This window comes from Sparus aurata, chromosome 3 (genome assembly GCF_900880675.1).
Source record: "Sparus aurata chromosome 3, fSpaAur1.1, whole genome shotgun sequence".
Taxonomy (NCBI): Eukaryota; Metazoa; Chordata; class Actinopteri; order Spariformes; family Sparidae; genus Sparus; species Sparus aurata.
Genome location: NC_044189.1, coordinates 9,341,298 through 9,364,144, shown reverse-complemented (window position 1 = coordinate 9,364,144; position 22,847 = coordinate 9,341,298). Strand labels below are relative to the sequence as shown.

Sequence of the window (22,847 nt, the reverse complement as noted above, 5' to 3'; positions counted from 1 at the left end):
AAGGCTGATCAGGGCTACGTAAAAGTTGAGAAAAATAGCTGAACGTGCAATGTAACTTCTAATGTAAGTTAAGCTGCCTCTAGAAAGTAATAACTAAAGATGCTCGACTGTTGTTTGTTAGTAGCAAGTTGGTGAATAGTGTTTTTTTTTTGTGTGTGTTATATTCGTGCTGTTTCTTTTAAAATAATTTCATAAAAGCGTTGTTTTTATTTTGTTATTTTTATTTTATTTCATATCTTTGAACCACTCCCTCGTACATAAACATGTTCACATGGTATTCTTAAGCATCAAATATTAACATACAGCCAAAGCAGGTAAATATATTTCTCTGTAACAATATGAGTTATGACCAAAAAAAGAAAATTAAAATACAACAAGGATGAGAGTAACTGGACACGCACGCGGCCCATCTCATGGCAATGAGACGTGCCGTGTGCATGGATGCAACATTTCCCCACAAAAACAAACACTGAGACACACTTTATATATAAAAAAATACCTTAAAAAATAAGAGCGTAGAGAACATACTTTGCACACTACACGTGTGTTTGGCTTCATTCGTCCACTTGTCTGTATAAAAAGCGTTGTGGATAAAAACTTGACCTGCTCCTCCATCGCACACAAAGACATGAGGGCATCGACTTTACGGGTTTGCTCCAACAGTCGGGGGATTTGCGACGTACAAACAAGGAGCCTCTGGTTTGAATATTCAAACTAATGACGGATGGGAATGTCGGAGAAAAAAAGTGAAAGTCAAAGAGGTCGAACCGTAAACAAATGAGTGGTTCTGCGTCAAACAATACATTTAATTCTTGCTTTCCAGCAATCCTGTGATGAACCCGGTCGCCGCAGCAGGTCGAGGCACTCGCTGGCTTCGTTTCGGTCGCCGTTGCGCACATGGTAAAATCAATCGTCTGACTTTGCAAAAGCGCTCAACTGTCTGGTGCAGCTTCTTTCGTGCGCTGCTAGTGCGTCACTCTCGACGATTTGAACATGAGTCACGGGGTCGGAGGCACTGGGATAAATGACATCATAAGGCAGTGGCGGTGCGCTGAGGAAGTATTCTGGCGAGAGAAGCGCTGTTGAAGCACCGCTGAGGAGAAGCTGAGTGAAGGGAGAGGCGTTCAGAGCCGCTCACAGCAGCTCTATCGCCCACTGCTGGCTCGGCCTCTCGTCGTTCTCCGGCAAAATCACCACGTGGTCCTTGTCGTACGTTTTGCCACCTGAAGAAAAGGAAAATAAGATGTGTTGATCGTGCAGAAAAAGTTAAAAGAAAAAAATTAAAAGTCATATCAGTGGCCCCCCCCCAGTACATTTACTCGAGTATCATACCTTTGACGTCCAGGACCATGCCAGGGAACGTCAGGCTGGTGATGAGGCCTCTCATCTGGGTCGTCCAGGTCTGGAGAGGCTGCCGGGTCTCTGACCACAACACGGCCTTGGCTCCCGGCTCGACGTTGCCCATCACTTGAAGGCTCATCGTTTGGGACAGCTACGGAGAACACATGCAGAAGGAACGATTGGACCAGCTCCGCGTTGACGCCGTCGGACGACTCGGAAAATGTTAGACCCTTTTAACCTTGCATTACCTTGTTCTTGATGAAGCCGTCCTGATAGTACCAGATGTCACTCATGGGCTCCGCCTCCGGGCTCACCACCACCCGTCCCGATTTCATCTCCTCCACGCCGCCCTGGATGGACATGAAGTGACCCCTCTCTGTGTTCTTGATGCGGAAATAGCGGCGCTTCTGCAGGAGGAGGAAATGATTCTAGTCACACGGTCATAGATCTTTGGCTGTTTTTTTTTTTATTAAGACTTTTAAGAAGATCATCCATTATTTACAATGTGGAGTTGGCACGCCCATTTCAGGCTGGGCGCACGCTGATGCCTTTAGCTAGAAGCTACAGGAGATTTCTGCTTTAAAAAGGGTTTAAATTGCTTATTTTCATTTCAATTTGGGATCTTGGAGCTTCCAGAGACTTTGATAAAACCGGGCGAGCTGTGTGGAGCCATTTTGTTTATGTCTGGGAGCATTTTAAAAGGAGTCCCCATCTACTTCAGTTGTCGAGGAGAATGCCGCTATGCTGTTTTGCCGCAAAGCTCCAGAAATGTTTTGCGGACTAGGACAATTCAACAGACTTTCTATTGATAATGAATATATTTTCCTTTTTTTGTGTGTGAACTTATCCTTTAATATCAGTCAGGTGATAACACTTTACTTGTGATAGCTAGGATGTATATTTTTCATTTTGAAAACAGTTCGTGAAAACACATTTTTAACAAACCTGTCTGATCGGGAACAACGAGCCGACGGTCTGTAGCGAGCTGAACTTCAGCCAGTTGGTGATTTCTATTGGTTCCAGGAGGAACTGGCGCCCCCGGAAGTTGCCGTGCTCACATATCACCCAGCTGCAACGGAAGACAGACACAATGAGAGTAGAACTTGTCGCTGGACCATCACTATTCCTTTGTAACAGATGACCAGAGGGATGTTTTAATAGGCTATTTTTAACTTGTCTCAACACTCACCAGCCTCTGTTGACTCTGAGGGACAGGATGTGGTTGTTGAAGCCCTCCTCAACCATGTTGATGATCTCCGTGTCCATGGTGATCTCTCTGCCCTCCAGACACTCGAGGCCGAACAGAGAGATGGAGGGAACTGTGAACGTCTGGACGGGGAGAGACGGAGGTTCAGAGAGAGTCAGAGGGAGGGAATACAGAGTGGCTTCTTTCTTTCGTTTTTAATGCGAGAGCTTTTCTCACCATCGGCACGGCCTTGATGGAACGGATGGCGAAGGTGGGCGGGCATCCCATGCTGGTTAAATTGGGGTAGTCTCCTTCAGAGAGGACGTACAGGTTCCCGGTGTACTGTTTATGCTCGTAGATCACCCAGCTGGAACACAGAGAAATCAAATAGAACTTTTTATTCATTTATTTGCTCTCATCTCAAAATGCCCCTTGGAATTTTACCAACATGCATACTTATCTTGTTCACCCTACTACACGTCATGGTTTGCTTTTTTTTCATTTCTTTCCCCCCAATTTCTCCTTGGATAATTGTATATATCAAGACTATATAGTTATTGTGACATGAGACTGTCTACCATCCTCGATTTGCCTTGTCGTCATGGCATAAGTATTGTCGTGTCATGGTTTTAAAGACTGAATTACAATAAATTGATGTCATTTGTAAACTTCTCAGACTGTTCTACTTGTTCTAATACTTGCCTTTACACACTAATTAATCATATCCACATAATTGAACATTATCTATCTAAAATCTCTTTGCTTTAATATTTTGTCAGTGTATCAGGAGTAAAATTGATCTTAATTATCAAAATCAAATATTGTGATATTTGATTTTTTTTTTTGCCAAATTCTAGAATATATTTTGTTGTTTTGATTCTAGTGAATTTTGTTTTCTGGATCAATATGTTTTGTGTTTTTATTGGTGAAAAAACAGAACTAATGTTTATTGACTTACATCAGCCTGTACACATGTTTTAGAGATACGAAGCATTTGAAGATCCTCCAGGAAATGACATCACAATGAGCGAAAAAAAAATACCAATGACCGCTTCTGCCGCAGAGTTAAAGAGCTTGTATCTGTAATGCTCCCGGGCTCCTCACCTTCCCCCCGACACTCTGCACGACTTGGTCAGCAGCTTCTCCGACACCGCGTCCTGGTTGCGGTCGATGTAGTGACACTCGCCCTGGAAGTCCGGCTCGGAGTACAATATCACCTGAGAGACATTGAAAACAAGAGATCAGAGGACACACTCCCTTATTCTCTCATTCCTTGTAATTTTTTTTTTTATTATAGCCATTAAAGCTGCACCCACGATGTGTCTCTGCCTGTAGAAAACGCTTTGGTTGTGTCGCTTTCAACCGTCCAAAGGTCAAGTTTTGAGTCCTCTACTGTGCCCGACTGTCTAATATTTCACATGCAACATTTCAATAAGTGGAGGACAAATGAAAGGCGTATCGCAGCCTCCAACTTTTATCGCATTTTCCGCCGCAACTAGAAGCGCACATGAACCAGCTTGTGCCTAACAATTCTAAAAGAAGTTACAACACGAAACTGAGAATGCCAAGAACATGTAGTCACCTCATTCCTGGCCTTTGAGCTTTCACTTTGAGCCTGAAAAAAACAAAAAAACAAAAAAAAATGTGAGTAGCATCATGACATCGCTCCAATCTGGCTTATTAGTTGGTTTTCCCTTTCCTCCCAGTGCTCCTCACCAGCAGGATGGGCTGCACCGAGCAGATACGATTGTCCTGAGAGCCCCAGTCGGCGCAGTTATTGTAGAAGCCTTTCTCTAAGATGTACTGGCTCCCAGAGAAGTCCACATGGGAGTAGGCGATCCATCTGGAAGGGGAAAATTGAAAAATTGTCGTATTATAGCAAACGCCTCAATCGGCAGCGTGGCAGCAACAGCGGTAAAGAAAGTCAACTTACGCCCCGTTGAGCACGTGGATGGAGCGCGTGGAGGTTTTGTAGCCGAACAGCTCCACGTCGGGAATGGCCTCCGTCACCTCGAAGGTGTTCTCCTCCCCCTGCATGCCCTGCTCCTCCTCCTCCTCCTCCGGCAGCTCGAACATCACCATCATCGGGTCGGTCAGGTCCTGAAGAGAGCAAGAAAAATGGGTTAACTCATTTGAAAATCGCACTCAGGGCTCCAGAGTCAGATTACACACAAGTAACTATAATCAGCCCAGATTACATTTGAAATTTGGTTACAGTTACATTTTCGAGGATCACTATGTGACGTTTGGGTCTTTTAAATATGGCATTTGAAATGATTATTTAAAAATTTTTCATGAATATGCCGAATATCTTTGACTGTATATGAAAGTAGGTCGCCAGTGTTGTTCATGCCAACTTATTTAACATTTGTGTGTTTTTTTAAGGTGATAATGGAGCGGCAATTTATCAGATGAACTGCACTTTCCTGCACTGTCCCAGTATGTTTGAGATAATGTGGTTGCTACACACTGCGTTAGACATAATAATATATAATAATAATCATAAAGTGATTCCTCCTTCTCTAAATCTCTTGTCAGACTTACTTTCATCTTCTGGTTTTTCTTTACTGATCATTTTTCAAATTAATTCATCTTGTTTGTATCTTAACTTCTGGATTTTGGTTACTTAAATGACGCGTTTATATTGTAGGGTAATAGCTTTCGACTCATAATATTTGATCAGTGAGTCGTCATTAAGTCATTATTATTACTGTCATTCACACGGGGCCATTGTCTTTTATCGCTGCGCGTTACAGTTTGTTTTCAAACCAGATCCTGAGTCATTAAAGCGGTCACGAGTTGTTTCATGCCGAGTTTCAGCCTGTGACTCTCAGTATCAACATTACAAAGGGACATTCATGGGAGTGCAAAGTAACTTATTAGATTAGATAAGACTATAATGACGCGTGGGTTAATATTACGTGGGCCTTCGCGTTCAAGACGGGTTGTTTCATTAACTGGCTCGCTGCCCTCACAACAACAGCGTCGCAGCTGGTTCGGTCAAGGTAGCGCTGTCGAAATTTCACCCCCACTTATTCTAAAAGTGAACATTGTGGTTCGCTATCTTTTGAAGTAGCAGTGAGCGCCGTTTATAAATGAGCGCATGCAGTCCCCTCGAGGGCAAACACCTGCACGGAAGAGTTCTCAATTGATTTATTTTAGTGTAATGAAAACCACACTTTGACGCAAACCTTTTGGGAAAAAAAATTAAAAATGTTGTCATTACCTTGAACTGCGTTATTTGGTTACAGTATTATTTGGCTTTCAAAATGCAGCAACTGGCAAACACGGAAGCCAGAAAAGAAATGTTGTGGCGACAGAATACAGTAACACTGCTAATTAAAATGCATATGCGGTTTTATACATTTACAGTGTTTTGAAATAAATAAATGCATTATGTGGACAGAATTGTGAAACAATGAGACCAGGATTTTCGCTCAGAATATAACTGCACAGTCTAAATCCATAATCCTTGAGTCCCCTACTGGGAAATTTTCCTTGCAAACTCACCGCTCGTATCACCCGAACCGATCGCATCTCAGCATCGCAGCCTCCCCACACCCTCCAGTCGTGGTACTCTCCCTCCTCCAGCAGGTACTGATGGCCTCGGAAGTTTTCCTTCTCGTAGCCCACCCAGCTGCAGCGGCAGGGAGAGGCGCAGGGGTTAGAAAAATGTGCATATCTGATTATTCTGCAATTGCTCTGGCCTGGGAGCTGTTTGATATCGGCCTTATCGTCCTACTCACATCCCTCCCAGGACTTTCAGGGAGCCGATGTTGTGCATGAAGGCCTTCTGCGTCAGGTCCATCCTGGTCATGAAGTCTTTCATGCTGCAGTTTATGGTCCTGGATTTCCCGCTGAAGTAGGGCTTTTCGAAAACGACCATCTGAGGAGAAAGAGTGACGATCAGGGGGTCAGTCATCATCCATTCCACACTCTCAACACTTTGAACGAATTAATCACGGCGGCAGTATTTTCCATACCTTTGGCTCACTTGTGTTTTCCACCCGCGGTTCACCCTAGGATCGAAAAAAAGGAATTTAGAATCGCTGACTGCAAACCATCAGCGGAGAACAACGAAGCTTGCACGTACTTCCAACAGCGCCACTTACGACTTTGAGCGGATGTACCGATCCCACGTAGGGCGATTCCACTCCCCAGGCGGCGGGGTTGGAGTACCCGCCAACCTCCAGGACACGCGGCACGCCCTGGAAGAAGGGATGCGCGTAGACGAGCCACCTGAGCAAGAGAGAAGATCAATACAAGAAGAGCAATTTTCAGATCTGATGAAATAAAGTCATAATGTCAATAGATTGTCAGCAAAATTAATTTTTTCCACTGTAATGTCCATTCCAGCACGCATTTGTACTCACAGGCCAGCGTTGATGATGATGGAGTTTGCCTTGATGGGGAAGCCAAAGATCCTGGCGTCGTCAGACGTGTCTCTGAAGACGACCTTCTTCCCCTCTGCGTTCTCCTCCGGGAACAGACTGATTTCTGGGACGCTGTAGTCCTGAGGGGAAGAAGGAGGGCAAAGCATTAGTGTTATGTAATGGAGAAAATAACTGGTTGTAACGCTGCGGTCCTGAGGGGACAGAGCGAACATGTGCAGTGAGTCGCCTGAGGGGGAAATCTTCTGAGTGAAAGACGCAAATCATGATCCGAACGGGATCTGAGGGATTTTCTCACCAACAGAACTCAAAAGAGGTTATGGGAGCCTGTTAAAGCTCAAATGCTGTTTATAGTTGGCTCATAGTTCAACCAAGGCTGGGTTCTTTAGGCTAACACCAATGTTTTGTGTCATAAATATGATCGGATGGACATTTTACAAATGAAAGACACATCTGTTAGAGCTCCCTGATGGATCAGTTTGTGTCACCATTTGTAAAATACAAAAAAAACCCAGACATTTCCACCGATATAATGTATCCACAGTGAGCTGGTATCAACCTGGATGTAGTTTGTTTACATCAGGAGTAAAACTATGATGGTGGACGGCGGAATATTTTCAAAACCATGAAAATACAGTTCAAAACGTGTCAAAAATAAATGCTAGAGCGCGCAGGTAGTCAAGTGGTTAGAGCGCATGCCACAAATGCAGTGGACTCTGGTTTGAATCCGGCTGGAGGACCTGTACTGCATGTCACACCCCCCATCTCTCTCCCCTTTGTGATCTATCCACTGTCAAATAAAGGTGTCTATGCCTCAAAAAAAAAAAAAGTTCAGTTTTATTTAACAGGTGATTTCTCTAAATATCTGACATTTCATACAGGCCGGAGCAACAAGTGTTGCTCCTATATGTGACACTAGGTGGTGCTGTTGAGTTAAAGAGCACGCAGTCATTGAGCAGCTACAGCACTGGCAGCTGTGGCTCAGGGGTCGAGTCAGCGCCTTGTTATCAGAAGGTTGCTGGTTTAATTCCCCCTGGTCTGCATGTCTGAGTGTCCTTGGGCAAGAAACTGAACCGAACTGCTCCTGATGTGCTGGTCGGCACCTTGCACCTCCACCACCTTACAGTTTATGTATGTTTGAATTACTGTTTGTTACCTTGGAAAAAAAGCGTCTGCTAAACACCCTAAAATGTGAAATGTACAGTACAAAGCCATTCAGGATCAGATAACAATGTTACAAAGAAAGGAGATAATAAGAAGATGGCTTTCCGCTGAACTTTATCACATCTGATTGCGGCGGAATCATATCAGATCTAGAGAGGAGGGCGTGCGTGACGGCTATTTTAAGCATCGCCCGACGACAACAGAGCGAGCCGCACTGACCCTGACGGCCCTCCGGATGGATCCGATGATGAACCTCCTGGCCGGCTTGGCCTCCGTCTGCCCCTCGGCCGCCTCTCCGTTCTGCTCCGCGCCCTTCACCTCGCCCTCCTTCTGGCCGTTCTGCGGCTGCTCCTCCGGGGGGTTGAAGGGGCAGGTGAGCTCGATGTCCCCCTCGTCCAGGGCGATCTTCTCCCCCTTGAAGTTCGGTTTCTCGTACAGCACCCATCTAGGATGGGGAAAAAGACAGTTTGATGCGGTTGGATGTGTCATTTCAACTTTTCAGAAAAGGAAAAAAACAACACTTTCTTTCTCTTTACAGGTGAAAAGTGGAACTAAAACCCAACAATCATCAACTCTGTGCACTCAGGAGGTTGTTGTTGTATGTTGGTCCTGTATGACAAGTGGCCACCAAGCTTTAGATTCATATTTCAGTGGCTAATCTCAAGTAAAACACGAGCGCCTTTATATTGCGCGGAACCACAGCGCTGCTCGGCCGAGGAAAAGTCTCTACATAAAAGAAAGTAAATCCTATTTTAAGGCCGGGGGACAATGGGATACAAGCGCTTTAATGAGAGCATTAGCTGCGGTTTGGGCCACAGTGCAGAGTATGATGCATGCGCCGACAGTATGATCGCCCTTTTTTTTTTATTATAGCAAGCCAAACAAGTGTCGGCCTGGCGTTGGCAGCGCAGGTCAGAGCAGCACCGTCGGTGTTACTGCAGGTCGACTCTGTTGTTGGCTGTGTCTGATAAAACATTCCACACTTGAGGTAAGTGTGTATTTAAGCGTGTGTGTGGGTGTGTTAACTATTGGAGGCATTCGCAGGTTCACGGTGCATCAATAGCTGGTTTGTTTTGGTGCTAACGTACATGACTGCATGCAGTGATAACGGCTCATTTGGAAGAAAGGTGTCATCCTATCAGCCTCGAAGGACTCGCGTTTAATGTGGTGCCAAATAGGCGGAGTGGCGGCATGAGGATGATGTGTTCCCTGCTATAATTAAGGGGGAGAGACGAGTGAGGTCACATGCTGCGCTCCCACCTCTCTGACATTAAACAAAGGTCACTCTCACCTCCAACCGGTTCTTAACGCAGCAGCTAGACAGACGACACATACACATAAGCCTAATCCTGGCAACGCGCCACTTGCTCCCTGTCTGGTTAAGAAGTTTTAAGATTTCACGATCACTTGTTGAGCACGTCTGGGTCTTGCCCCGAGCTATACAGCTGAAATATTGACCCCGTAACAGCCAGTTTGTGGCCTTGGATCCTCAGGCCATAAACTATAAGGCATAAATCTAAAAGGTGCTTTTGAACTACCTGCCTGTAGAGAAGATTCACTCTGTGCATGTTTTACGTCTGTAGTTTGATGACTTCACAAATGCACGAAATCTAAGCCCATAATGCAATGCACAACAGAAATACTAGCAGCTTCTTAAAATAAACTGGTGGCAGGACAGTTAGATGTTTGGAGGGAATAAGGCGATTGCATTTCTATCTTTTTTAGGGGATAAAGCAAAAATGATCTTATTCCAGCTTCATAAGTGTGAATGTGCTCTGCTGTCTTTGCTCCTTTACGACAGCCATCTGAATATCTTTGCTTTGTGGACAGAACAAGACGTTTGAGGACGTCATCTTGGGCCTCAGGAACGCTGATCGACATTTTTCACCGTTCTCTGACTTTAATTGGTGATGAATACACAAGTAAGAAGATGTGTGCACGTGTTTAAAACCTCTCACCCTCCTCTAACGACCCTGATGGAGATGGTCTCTTCAAGCTCCCAGGGCGTGGCATCGATGACGTCGCCGCGCACCTCGGTCCTCTGGCCGCACATCCCCGGGCGGTCAAAGATGTACATCTAGGAACAAAAATGGACAGATGCAATTAATAATACGAATATAAGAAGGCTGAAGGTTGTCCGTCAAGGTCCAAGGTCCAAAAATCTGAAAACTGCTCATTTTCAGGTTTTTATTTTGGATGTCTTCATGCTTTAATGCTCAAAAGCACGTCGATTCACCCTCTGTCTGAACCGTCTGTTTTAGTGCTTGTCTCTTTAAGACCCTCCTGCCATAAAAGCCCAGTCTGCTCTGATTGGTCATCCCTGACAGGCCTGAACAAGCACCAACGACCAGACATTGAAATCTAATTTTCTACAATATGGGACCTTAAAGCAGAAGGATTATCAGGTCTAAAAGCCTTGAGAAATGTTTATGAAATCAAATAGAATGATTCAAAACTCTATCTTAACGTTAGAAGCCATTTCCAGGACAAGGATGAGGATACAATGGCAGACTGGATACAGTTACAACATTGACAAAGAATTACTGACTGCAGGCAGGAGATAAACCGGTGCTGCTGAAGAATCCTACATATGTTTATGGGGAAATAAAAGGATAGAGTATCATCCGGTGGCATTATCTCAAGCTTCATATACGAACCTGAATCTTAAATTTCAGGAAAATCCCCTGAAAACATCTGATACAACAATCATACAAGGCAAAGAAGAAGCAGCGTGACAGTTGAGTTGCACTATGGCATCGATCTGTGGGACATTTGGGGATGCGTTTCTGAAATATATTTCACACACGGAACAATATTAAAATCAGTCTAAAAGGTTCTTTGAATCTCCGGGCTGAATTTGAATAAAAGCCTCTCAAAATAAACCGCTCCGCGTCGAGTGCCGGCATGTTTCGTCCGGTCAGGTCTGAGGCCCTGCAGCGTGGAAGAAAATCCAGGAGCTCAGCCTAAATGTCAGCTCCACCTCCAGCATTCAGAATCTTTTGATGGACAATCTCAGAGAAAAAACTGTACGTCAGCTGCGTGCAGGAGCAGGCCTGACATTTAGTTAATAACGAACGCCATCCTGGGATAGGCGCCGGTAGCAGGTATGCGGTTAAACGGCATCCGCAGCCAGACATTCCACGGAGGTTTTTTTACGGTTTTCTGATGCAGAACAAAAGAGTTTGACCAGACACTCCTCATGAAAAAAGATTATGAAATAGCCCTGATGGGAGAACATGTGTTAAACGGAAGAAAAACAAAATAGGGCGAACGCCTTTTACAGATGACTCTCCTCCCCCCTGAAGGTGAAGCAGTCATTGAATGAACGTGTAACTGTATGATGCCAGACCACATGAATGGCTCGTGACCACATTTTAACATTAACTTTAACAACTTAGAATTGAACGTTTGACTGCAAAAAGCATTGTGTGTATGTGTTCTACACTGTTAAGTGCTAACATTAGCATGCTCAGCTGCTCACAGTGACAACGCCGTATGTATATATGAGGGTTACCCAGTGTCCCTCAGAGATGGTTTAAATGCAGATATCAGGATTTGGCACCATTTTGGTTTAGAGTGTTAGCATGCTAACATTTGCCAATTAGCACTAAACAGAGGGTAGAGCGGAGGCTAATGGGAATAGTGTTAGCTTGGAAAGTCTTTAATCATAAGCCAAAAATTTCCCCTGATGATGCAATTTGATGAAAAGTCACTGGATCAAGGATTTATGCTCGTGGATATCTGGGCCAAATCTGAAGCTAACCTTGAAGCTAAAAATGCTCATCACACTCCATTGGCGTGTTAACAAAAATGTCCATTACGAGTTAGCATCGAGCTACAGGACTTAAAGAATCAGGTAAAAATTAACTGGGGTATAATGACATAGAAACTTTGTAGTCTCTATTGAATGAATCACTGTCGTCACGCTAACAACAGTCCCTCCTGGGTAGACAGGTGCCTGTTTATTTGCATTGCTGAGATATGTTAAATCGTTAGTTTCACCCATAACTGTACGATTAAAGATGTCCAGTTAAACGCGGTGATCTGACCTACAGCATCTGATGTTTCCGCTGTGCTTTTTTAATGCACCGCCTTGCTTTCCTGACAGCTTTTGATAGACCAAATCTACCCCACAGCTACGTCTCAAACTAATTGCTAGTTCGAGGTAAACTCGAGCTGTCATTTTCTTTAGTCTCTGAAATGACGCCCTGACAAAAGAAAATGAAATTCTATGTAAACTATGTAAAGGATTGGTTTTATTTTTTTTTTTCTGCCAGGAAGTTATTGTAAACACGGCTGGTGCTTCGGTCTCCTTTTCTATTCCCCACATCCTCCGATAACTGTTTTCAAGTCTGTGCCACTTGTCAACACAAGGAAATGAAAGCATTATTTATCCAACCCGGTGTCAAAGCATATTCCACAGAAAAGCAGCCTCGAGGATTGCTTCCTGGTGGCTGGTTTAAGTTGATGAGGGAAAGTAGCTGTCAGCTTTGAATGTGAACTTGATCTCGATGGCATCTTTGTTCGCCAGAATGTGCTGGAGAGAGTATTCGGTGCGTGCAGACTCACCTTTCCAGGACGAGGATTGAGCTTGCCATGTTCCTTCTCTTTCGTGAGCTGCGGAGAAGGACAAAAACAGAATTTTACAAACCTTTTACGACACATATCCTATTTATCAGAGCATTTTCTTTCTGTTTACTATTCCCTGACATCCTGAGGGAACTCATTATTGGCACGAAAGGTCGTGGGACACGGGCCAATATATCATCACTGGTGTTGAAAGCAATGACGCAACGACCTCAACGATCCTTTAGGTTACGCCCAGTCTTCATCCGGTGATTTTACACATGCCAGACAATCCAAACACTGGTTGATGTTTGTGTCGACCCGTTCTGGGGGCGTCTTTGAATGGAGACGAGGATAGACGACACCACTCATGACAAACAAGCTTCTTGTCTTTTCGGTGAGGGGGAATACATTCCTTCTCTGTATCTGTCTAACCTGACGTCTCCTACTGTTCTTACCCCACCTGCTTATAACAACAACATGAGCTCACCTGAGAACTGGTCTGAAAGACTGGACAGTGATGAATAAAGCCACTGTTTCACCTGTGTGTGGGCGTACATTCCCAAAGTCTTTAAATCTCGGCTGGCAATGCTGCTGGAATTTTGGTATGTCGACTCGCGCAGCTTGGAATGTGGTAGCAGGTCGGTGTTGTTTAATTTGCATATAGATTTATCATAGAGATTGGTGTGTGTGTGTGTGTCTGTGTATGTGTCTTTGTGTGTGTGTGTGTGTGTGCTCTCAGGTAACACTTGGCCCCTACACTCTCTGGAAGCTCTGTCGGAAACAGGTTATCATCCGGCTCCTGTTACCGACCGAAAGAGGGGCCTCCGACAGAAGCTTCTATTTCACCTCGTTCTCATTAGCGTACGCTCTCGCTCCCATTTAATATAGCTTTTCGTAAATTTTCAGGAAAAAAAAAGAACCAATCTCGGCCAACTTTAGCTAAATATTTGGGACACAAAAGCATTTGGACATTTCTAAACCGTAACCGAACACCTTTTTACACTCAGTGAGAGCAGGCCGGGGGGCTGAATGGTTGCCTGGTACCTTTTCAGCACTGACCTAGTAAATAAAGTGACTCATGACTATTCACAAGACGTATCATACCACAGCAACCATTAAAAAAAAAAAAGTTTCCCACCAACAGAGCCACATTTGACCTTCGTACCAACTGTGGGTTTGCTGCAATTCTTCCCGCATCTTGAGTCAGCAGTTGTTAATATTAATTTGTTTGTATTTTTGTACATTTGAGCATTCAGTCTACAGCAACTTATGCTAACATCACCCTGATTGTTAAGGTTACAATACGCCTTTGTCAGCAAAGAACATATAAAAAGTCATAAATGTCATTTTTTTTGTACTTTTGTAGTTTGAATACTCATTTTGTCAATTATTGCTCTTACATGCTGTGTTCATTTGTTTTAATAGACTGCCAAATGTGCAAAATACAATTTTCCACCATGGTTGACATTAAAGTTTTTTTTCAATTCTACGCTAAAGTCTGTTTCCTGCTGTCAATTTGCTTTCACCCACAACATGCTGCAGTAAATGCCATGAACGGTGACTTGTCTTCTCCTAAACCATGTCGTCATAGTGCATGCCGTCATTTTTACATAGTCAATAAAAACTAAAAAGGCAACTTTTAAGATCCTTTAGCGTGTAACATGTACGGCATACTGTATGTGAATGCTATTGGGCAGAAAAACCTGATCAGAACTGGTGTGTGAGACGACTGAGGAGAGCTGACAGCCTGACTGGTTGCGACACTCGAGTCGGTCTCACAGGTTTTCCTTACAAGCAATTTGCAGTGCTGGTATGCGTGAAACAGTCAGAGGAAAAGTCAAAAGGAAAAGTGCCATGTAAAGGATATTCATGTGATGAGATAAACTCCAGGCTGCCGTTGGATGTCTTTACGCTGTTGGTTTCCCCATTTTAGATTTCATTAAGCTGACAGCAGTCTGCCAGACAAGGTGTCCATTTATCAGGAGTTAATGGACAACGAGGAGGCCATTCATTCCTGATTATGGAAACCCTCTCAGAACCCTTTGGCTCAGATATTAGCAGGAAAGCTAACATTAAGGTAGCAACAATGAAGGCAAACCAAACGACAGGCTTATGCCGGCATGTTTAACAACACGGCTAGCTAGCTATCGAGCCTCATCACCGTCCATAAATGAATATTACGATTTGGGAATCTGATTCAAGATTCAACCTGCAGCCAAACAGAATCGAGTGTTCAGCCAGAACATGGTTAAAAAGGACACAGCCTAATATTCAGGTTTATTGTGATGTTCAAACATGTCGGTACTTTTACAGCTGCATAGTTGGACAGTAAATGTTATCATCATAAACTCTTAGTAAATTACTTCACCTGATGATGTTTTGCAATCTGACTCATGGTACTCTGAGCTAACGCTAACTTTACATGTTAGTTGGTGAAATCAACAGCCCCTAGCTTGAACTTCCACTTGCTACAGCTGATTTAGGCACTGGTAGCTCTTGCAATTAAAACAGCAATTAACAAGATTAATAGTTTAGCTTGGGCCTAAAAATGTAGCAGTTCCCTAAAAATAGGAACAATCCAATGCAGGATTCTCAATGATTTACACACTGAAGTTTTACGTCCGTGTATGGCTAATATCTGCACTTCGTTCTCGGCTTCACTGAAAACAAGGTCAGAAAACTGCGTAATTCGTGGGAAGTGACACCGACCCGACACCTTTTCCCCTCCTGGTCCCTTCCCTCCCTGAAGCCTGGGCACAAGATCTGCTCCGCCGTAAAATTAGTTACCGCAGATGGAATGTGCGGTTTCAGCAAATCACGTACTCAGGAAGGAAAGAAAAAGAAACATTTGCTTCATATAGCTGAGGAATAAAACAAAAACCACCTCATGGAACAGAACGGATAATCGCATTTGCCATCTTCTCTCACCCCCCCACCCCCCTTTTAAATTTCTCCCTGTCAACTCCACTTCATCAAATATCAAACAAACAAGCAGAGAAATGCGAGGATTAACACAAAAGGACGAGGTGTGGCCCTGTCTCTGCAGGAACAGACAGATAGCTGGAGAGGGTGTGGTGCCCGGTGGAGACAGGAGGAAAAAAAAAAAAAAAAAAAAAAAACAGAAGAAGAAGAAAGTGTTCAGTGTTTCGGATTAAATGATTGAGAGGCCTCACGCCCACCTGGCTGGCTGGCTGGCTGAGAAAATGCCACTGAGAGTTAGAGATTACAGCATGTAACCTTATTAATGCCTTGACAAACAGAGACAGCGATCAGCCCTGCAGCGTGTTCAAAAGTCCCTTCCAATTCTCCTTTATGTCAGTCATCCGCCCCCCCCTCGTTATAACATGACGCTAATAACCTACTTCCATTGTCTGGTTCCTTGGCACAAGAAGTCACACAGACACAAAAAGTAGATTATGTAGATTGAAGTGTTATATAAAATACTATAAAATATTATTGCGTCAGATTGCGTAGTAACTTGCACCTTTTTCTAAACTGTCAGTGGCATTTAGATCAGTCATCTAGCGCGTGGAACCTGCAACACGATGTCGAAATCCACATTTTAGCACAATATTATGGGGTGAATCCACTGGTTTCAAAAAGAAGTCCGATTGTATATAAGCTTATGCGGAAATGAACCCACTTCTCACTCGATTTAACAGTTTCCTGATGAGTTTATGGACTCGATCGTTTGTTGATGCTGGTTTTATTACGCTATGCTCCCATTTAGAGTCAAATATAAGGTGTTGTGTCACGCTTAGCAATGCTTTTGAACACTAGGCTCCTCCCTCTAGGCCAAATGTGGCAACTGCTGGCTCCAAAAAACAAACTTTAACTTAATGCATATGAAATGACATGCAGTTCAAACAAACCGCAGCCAAGGTGGCTTCCGGTATCTAATCATAGGTTGTGCAGGGATGCAACTTTATGTATTTGTAGCACAAGTGTGATGTCGTTGCTCGTCTTGCTCTCTAGCCCTGCTGCAAAAGTCTCAAAACTGTTGCTCCTGCAGTAATATTTCCCTAAGTGGATTTTGCAGAGGCCCAAACACATCATTCTATGTTAGTCTCAGTCTCAGCGGCCCGGTCAGCAATATGAGCTGTAAATAGGAGCTGTGCTACTGATCATCACAGAGGGCGAAGTGAGGATTGTTCGAGCGCGAGCAAACATCCTGTGCAAACATTTGTATTTAAACTGCGCAGAACAGCTGGAGTCTAACGAGTAGTTACACCTCCAGCAGCCGGCAGACATTCCTTTTTGTCGTCTGCATGCAGAGAAAATAACATCACCATCGCTGCATGTGGAGATAAATGATCAACGAGATGATATATTGCAGCGAGCAGCGTTATTAAAAGGCGGAGGGTACAGTTCTGGTTTAACTGCTTGTCACAACATCCTTGCCTCCCCCGCGGGGATCGGTTCTGTGGTTTCTTAACTGCTGGCACACTGCGCTGTCTGCATTTGACGGTAATGGTTAATGGCTGACTGTGAGATCAATACTTTGTGGTTTCTTTCACTGAGGTGTGAAACAGGAAAGAGGGCTAAAAAGAAGTGTCGGTGGTGCAGAATTAGTTTGTGCGAGAGACGGGGAACGTAAAAAGGGAGAGAGAGCGTATGTGCGCCCCCATGTGTGAACCTCTCGTGCCAATGAAAAAGACATTTAAGACGTGCCCTAATCGGTTAAGCCCACACGTATGCTTGCATGTGAGAACAAGTGCACACATGTGCTTGGAGGAGGCTGGATACACACCCTTTTTCTGTGTGATTTAGTGATGCTGAGTGGGAATAGCATGTACCTGACAGGTGGAGGTGCAGGTGGAGGTGGAGGGTTTGGAACCCACTGAGTACACTTGTTCCCTCCCTGCCAGGGAAAGAACATTTCTCTGCAGATGCACTGGAAACATGCGCAGCCACTTCTGTTTTAATGACGGTGAGCGCTCTACAAATATTTGCACTGAGCAGCTCTATAAATTGCACATGACGCTGTACGTGAAGGTAAACGTACGTTGACAAGAGCCAGACAAAGAGGGACTTTTGTTGTCCAGCACGACAAACCGCATGTGAAGTCATCTCTCTCACCTAATGTAAGCTGACCTGTTGTTTGTCTTTCTGTACAGTGGCGGTGGGGGGGGGGGAGAGATCTGAGAGCGAGGCTAAGTAAACACATGTATTGTACAAAAGCCAGACACATATGTAGAGGATTTTCTCTCTGATGTTGCTACCTTAGATGTAGGTGCCATTTCAAGCCGCACACAACCCTCCGCTGACTGCGAATGTACACACTGGAATGATTCCAGTATTTTATCTTTGCCTCAGTATGCAGGAAAAGCTGCACAATTTGCACACTGTGTGCATGTCTGTTCATGAGCTGAGGCCTGCTATCTCATAAATATGCTGTACAAGCTCATTACCATAAAGTAGAAACACAATTTCTTATGCATTTCCATTTTCTACAGCTGCAGCTCATCTCACTTCATCGTATACAGTCAACTAAGCAGTTATAGGACTTAGCAAGGGCCCGTGTCCACATGGCATTTCTTCAAGGCAGAGAAGAGCTTGGGAGTGCTGGGTGGGAGCGCTTGTATGGTGAGAGGAAAAAAGAAATACTGCATGTTCGCTTTGATTGACATCAGCTCACACTGTCACAACCCAACCCAATATATGATTGGCCGCTTGCTTTTTTGGTCGCCTACACTCTCTGAACTTTGGGAACATTTGAAAAAAAAAAAGAAACCCTCAGCCCAGAAACAAGCACCATGTGGACACAGGCCTAAGAATACACTGGTAATACTTACGTAAGCGTCCGGGAAGGCTCTGTATTTCATTGTTAAATTCCTCTCGGGTTCTTGGCTCTGGAACTGAGAACCCCCTTGCTCACTGATGAACAATGGAGTCTGCTGGACCCCCATGATGCCCTCACTGCTGAAGCTGCGCTGCAGGATGGGAGTGCCCAGTCCTCCATTGCCAACACCCATCCCCATCCCAAACCCCTGTGTCTGGCCAAACATCGAACGGGGGGAGTCTGTTGGTGCGAACGGTCTGTGGTCCATGGAGCTGGTGGGGCTGAGGAGGCGGGTGGGACTGTTGCTTGAGGGTGGCGAGGTGACGCCCAACTGTGGGGGCCGACTCATGCGAGCGTTAGAATCGTCAGCCCCGGACAAGGAGCCTGATGCGGAGGACGAGGAGTTCAAAAGGAAGGAGAAACGCTCAAAGCGGGATGAGGCTAGGTCTGTTCCAGAGCCCACGTCAGGCTCCTTTGGCCCTATTTCAGGTAGCGAGGCGGCGCGGAAGAGTTGACGATGGGCCTGTTTGCCATCATGTGTCTGATCTATGGAGGACGACCTGTAGCCTCCAAAGATGACACTGTTATCAAGGCGAGAGCCAGTGTTGGGAGACTGAAGTATTCCATTTCCATTATGCACTGGGGACAATAACTCATCAGGTGAAGAGTCAGAGGATTTCCTCATCACAATACTGTTGGTGGCAGATGATCTGAGGGGCAAGTTCAGAGCTCTTGTTCCAATCTGCTGCTGGTCCTGCTGGTGATTGAACACATTCTGAAAGTAGCAATGAAAAAATCAATCAACCAATCAATCATCTTTATTTGTCTTAAGTCATTCCATGCCACAGGTCTACCTCTTTAATCAATTTATTGACAGAGAATGAACATTTTCCCATGAGCAAAAGCTGCCGTTCAACAAGCAGAAACCTCGAGCAGAACCAAATATTTTTTATTGTGGACACATTTCAAGCCAGTTAGTGTGTGTTTCCATCCATAACTGTTAGGTGCTAGGTTCACACGGCGGCTATTTTCCCCTGACGTCACAGAAGCTTGATTTCTTGGATAATTCTATGTTGCCGTTTTCCAGATTGCATGTTGTATAAATGCAGGGAATCTGAAAAGTTGTTCCCAATTTCACTACTAACTGATCAATCAGCAAACCCAAAAAAAAGGTGGATAGTGAAAACCTTGAAAACGTTATCATTCAAGCACTTCCTAGTTAGCATTTCTGTTGGATTACATCCAGCTTCACATCCTTGAATATGAATTCAAGCGTTTCCGATCACATCATCTAAGACATTAGCTAGAATGCTAACGTTAGTTGTTGTCTCACAGAAGCTAACGGTTTATCAAATATGTTGTTTGACCTTGAAATATGCTCCAAGTCCCTTCACATTTTCACTAAACATTGTCTTTTCAGTTGCTGATAAATCAGGAAGTGGTGAACTGATAACAATTTGCCATCTTTCCCATGTTTATAATGTTACAGATCTGAGGATCTAAGTCACATGCTTCATGTGCGTTTTGATTGGTTTGTTTGCATTGCATTGTTTGTTTCCGTCACACTTGGAACTCAGCCATGGAACTTAAAGAACCAGAAAAATATAACATAACAATAACAATAATAATAACAATAATAATAACAATAATAATAATAATAATAATAATAATAATAATAATAATAATAACAATGTGTAGTTATTCAGTTATCATGCAAAAAGCATGAAAATACATTTTCATTGTTGTTTTGTGAAGTCTGTGTAAAGAGATATGAAGGTTTTAACTATGCAAAGACATTTACTGAGTTTTTTTTTCTGAATGTAACAGTACCTGCTGGCTCTGCTTCATCAGCTCCAGGGGTGAACGTGTGTCTCTGACGGTGCTCCTCTTTAATCCCAGGTCGGCAGGCAGGGTTGGCAGAGTGGGCTGAGAGTGAAATCCGTTGAGGGCACTGGTGATGGAGTCGGGCACGTCGGAGGTGACAGGGCTGGGAGCATCCTCCACGATCGGAGGCAGGGAGGAGACGAGGGTCGGAACTGGCGGACGCATGAGCGTGTGCCTGGGCTTCAGGGTAGGTCCCATGCTTTTCAGGGTATCCACCAGACTATCCATTTCGAACTGGCTGGGGGAGTCTGTGTCGGGGGAGGCAGGGGGAGTGGAGGGGGGAGCTGCAGGCTCGGAGACCAGCTCCACGCGCGTGGCCTGGAACACTCCAGTAAAACGGGATGAGTCGTAGTCGTCGTGGTCCCTGAAGCTGTCTGTGGCGTCGTAACTGCTCTGCTGTGTCGATGACAGGCCGGAGACGAGGAGCTGTGGTGAGTCCCAGCGTGACTTTATCCTCTCTGGCTCTGCCTCCCTCAGTCGCTCTCTTTCACCTGCAGCTGCAGCAGGCTCCTCCTGCTCCACTAAGCTGCTCCTCCACTCATATCTCCGCTCCCCTGCTGGCTCGCCCTCACCGCTCAGATAAACTTTGGCCCTGTCATACAGCCTGTTGCCAGGGGTAATGTGCTCCTCTGGGGAGGTGGAGGTTTCGGAGGAATAGGCGTGGCTAACATATTTGTATGCTGTAGCCTCGGGCAGAGCAGAGGAGGACAGGGAGGAGGGACCGGAGTAGGTGTCAGACACTCTGTTACTCAGAGAATCAGCATAAGAGGAATCCTCTGGTGTGTATGGCCTATCCCGAGAAACCCACTCAAATCTGTTCTTCCATCTGTACTCTGAGCTTAAATCCGCTCCGTTTACTTCAGTCACAGTGGTGCTCGTTGTGCTCGACTCCACTGCATCCTGGCCAGCCTCGGCGGCACCACCCTCTCTGATCAGGGACAGTTTACGGAAGCGTTTGGATTCATCCTCTTGCGAGGGAGATATGTTCTTTATGGTCAGTTTGGTGCTCAGGCTGCTGTAGCCTGAATTCATTTTGTCAGCCGCTTCCTGGTCGGCTTCAGGCGGCTGATTTTCTGAAGCAAAGACTTGTGGAGCTGTCGGGGACCTGGATAAACACAGAGGGAAAGACAAAATAAAGGGGGCAACAGATGACAAAATAGAAATACAAGAGACAGGCGGGGAGTCTGATTTGATCAGTGTGTCAAAGGCTGCAGAGCCTCCGGGGCGTGGTATGTCACGTTATGCCAAGATGCAAATTATGCAAAACAACTTTGAGGATCTTGCCTTGGATGCAGTGCCAAACACAGTTCATGAAGACGTCAGAATTAGTACAATATAATGGCTCTGACAATTAGGGATCTCTTAAATGCGGCACGAGTTTAGAACAATACGCAGGACTTCAGACTAGCTTTTTACACTTCCTGGTGCTTCTTATCAGGCTCACCGGCACATAATTTAGGCACACCCTATGATACATTATAATTTAATTTCATGTAAAAGATGGGAATAAGGGTTGAAATACATGTTTTTTTCGTCATTTAAATCACAGCACACGCAACAAGAAATGGCGATAAACTCAATGGTAAGCTGACAAGTCATCGTGACAGGAAGTCAACACTTGGAAACGTGAAGATGAGACACTATCCAGTTGAATTATGGGAATTGTGGTGCCTTGTGTTTTTGGAGTTTGACCAATACTAGTAACTAGTAGTCTGGATATCTTTGCAACTGCTGCTGTAATGGTTTCTTAAATGTGTTCTGTCTGCCACAAGTCCCCAAAACTCTATGAAAGTGAATCATTAAATTACTTGAATTCCTCCTCAAAGTGAAAACACAATCCTGAATTTGGTTATCCGGCGGCAAATCATCTTCAGTTGCCCCGTGAAGCTTGTATTCTTCCTCCAGCTATTCTGGCTGTTTGGTTCAAATAAGTCGGATTCTCGTCTCTGTCGCAGAACAAGAACTTCTACATTATTAACAAAAGCTGGGACAACAGTGGAAATATCGGTACACCGTAGATATGGTGTCAAACTGTTTGACATTCTCACATCTGCACACTTTTTTCTTCAAAGGCGAGCTGGAATTATAAGCATTTAAACCTGACAAGCTGATGCAGGCTAGGCAAAGCAAAAAAAAACGCGTAATCGTCTCCGCAAGTATCGTCTGCCGCGCGGAAACTAAGAATTAATTTGGATGTCAAGTAGCTGTCAGAAGTCAAGCAGCAGTTTCAGTTGATCCTGCGTCAGCGGAGTCGTTCACCTGTAAAACATCTTGATCTCCACAGTCAGCATGGTGAGAACAATTCAAGGAGGGGTACGATTCCAAAACTGTTGATCTAAAAAAGGTTGAATGTGTGGGTGACTACCGGTAAAGGTGAAAAAGCTTGTGAAACTGCACAAAGAACGGACACCGTGACTCACCGTCATCAAAAAGGTGAAACAGATGAGTGTTTTGCCCAGGGTGGATTAATCAAAAAGGTCATGAGAATTTAATTGCCTTTGTGAATTACTTGAAGGAATTTGGTGATGTG

General features: G+C 44.6%; 1 protein-coding gene across 1 annotated transcript in view; it reads right to left on the bottom strand.

Moving 5' to 3' along the window:
• Window positions 1-203: 203 nt before the first annotated feature.
• The window catches only part of crybg2 (crystallin beta-gamma domain containing 2), a 50,228-nt gene continuing 27,584 nt past the window's right edge, over window positions 204-22,847 (bottom strand). Inside the window, exons 5-24 of the mRNA XM_030411954.1 lie at window positions 20,264-21,422; window positions 18,447-19,208; window positions 12,652-12,699; window positions 10,041-10,159; window positions 8,302-8,527; window positions 6,901-7,040; window positions 6,640-6,766; window positions 6,511-6,546; window positions 6,274-6,413; window positions 6,038-6,164; window positions 4,461-4,627; window positions 4,244-4,370; window positions 4,110-4,142; window positions 3,632-3,744; window positions 2,765-2,894; window positions 2,531-2,670; window positions 2,287-2,410; window positions 1,590-1,748; window positions 1,333-1,492; window positions 204-1,223 (exon numbers count right to left, since the gene is read on the bottom strand). Coding sequence (XP_030267814.1) covers window positions 1,135-1,223; window positions 1,333-1,492; window positions 1,590-1,748; window positions 2,287-2,410; window positions 2,531-2,670; window positions 2,765-2,894; window positions 3,632-3,744; window positions 4,110-4,142; window positions 4,244-4,370; window positions 4,461-4,627; window positions 6,038-6,164; window positions 6,274-6,413; window positions 6,511-6,546; window positions 6,640-6,766; window positions 6,901-7,040; window positions 8,302-8,527; window positions 10,041-10,159; window positions 12,652-12,699; window positions 18,447-19,208; window positions 20,264-21,422 — 4,126 coding nt within the window. The 3' untranslated portion in view covers window positions 204-1,134. The remainder of the gene's footprint in view (window positions 1,224-1,332; window positions 1,493-1,589; window positions 1,749-2,286; window positions 2,411-2,530; window positions 2,671-2,764; window positions 2,895-3,631; window positions 3,745-4,109; window positions 4,143-4,243; window positions 4,371-4,460; window positions 4,628-6,037; window positions 6,165-6,273; window positions 6,414-6,510; window positions 6,547-6,639; window positions 6,767-6,900; window positions 7,041-8,301; window positions 8,528-10,040; window positions 10,160-12,651; window positions 12,700-18,446; window positions 19,209-20,263; window positions 21,423-22,847) is intronic.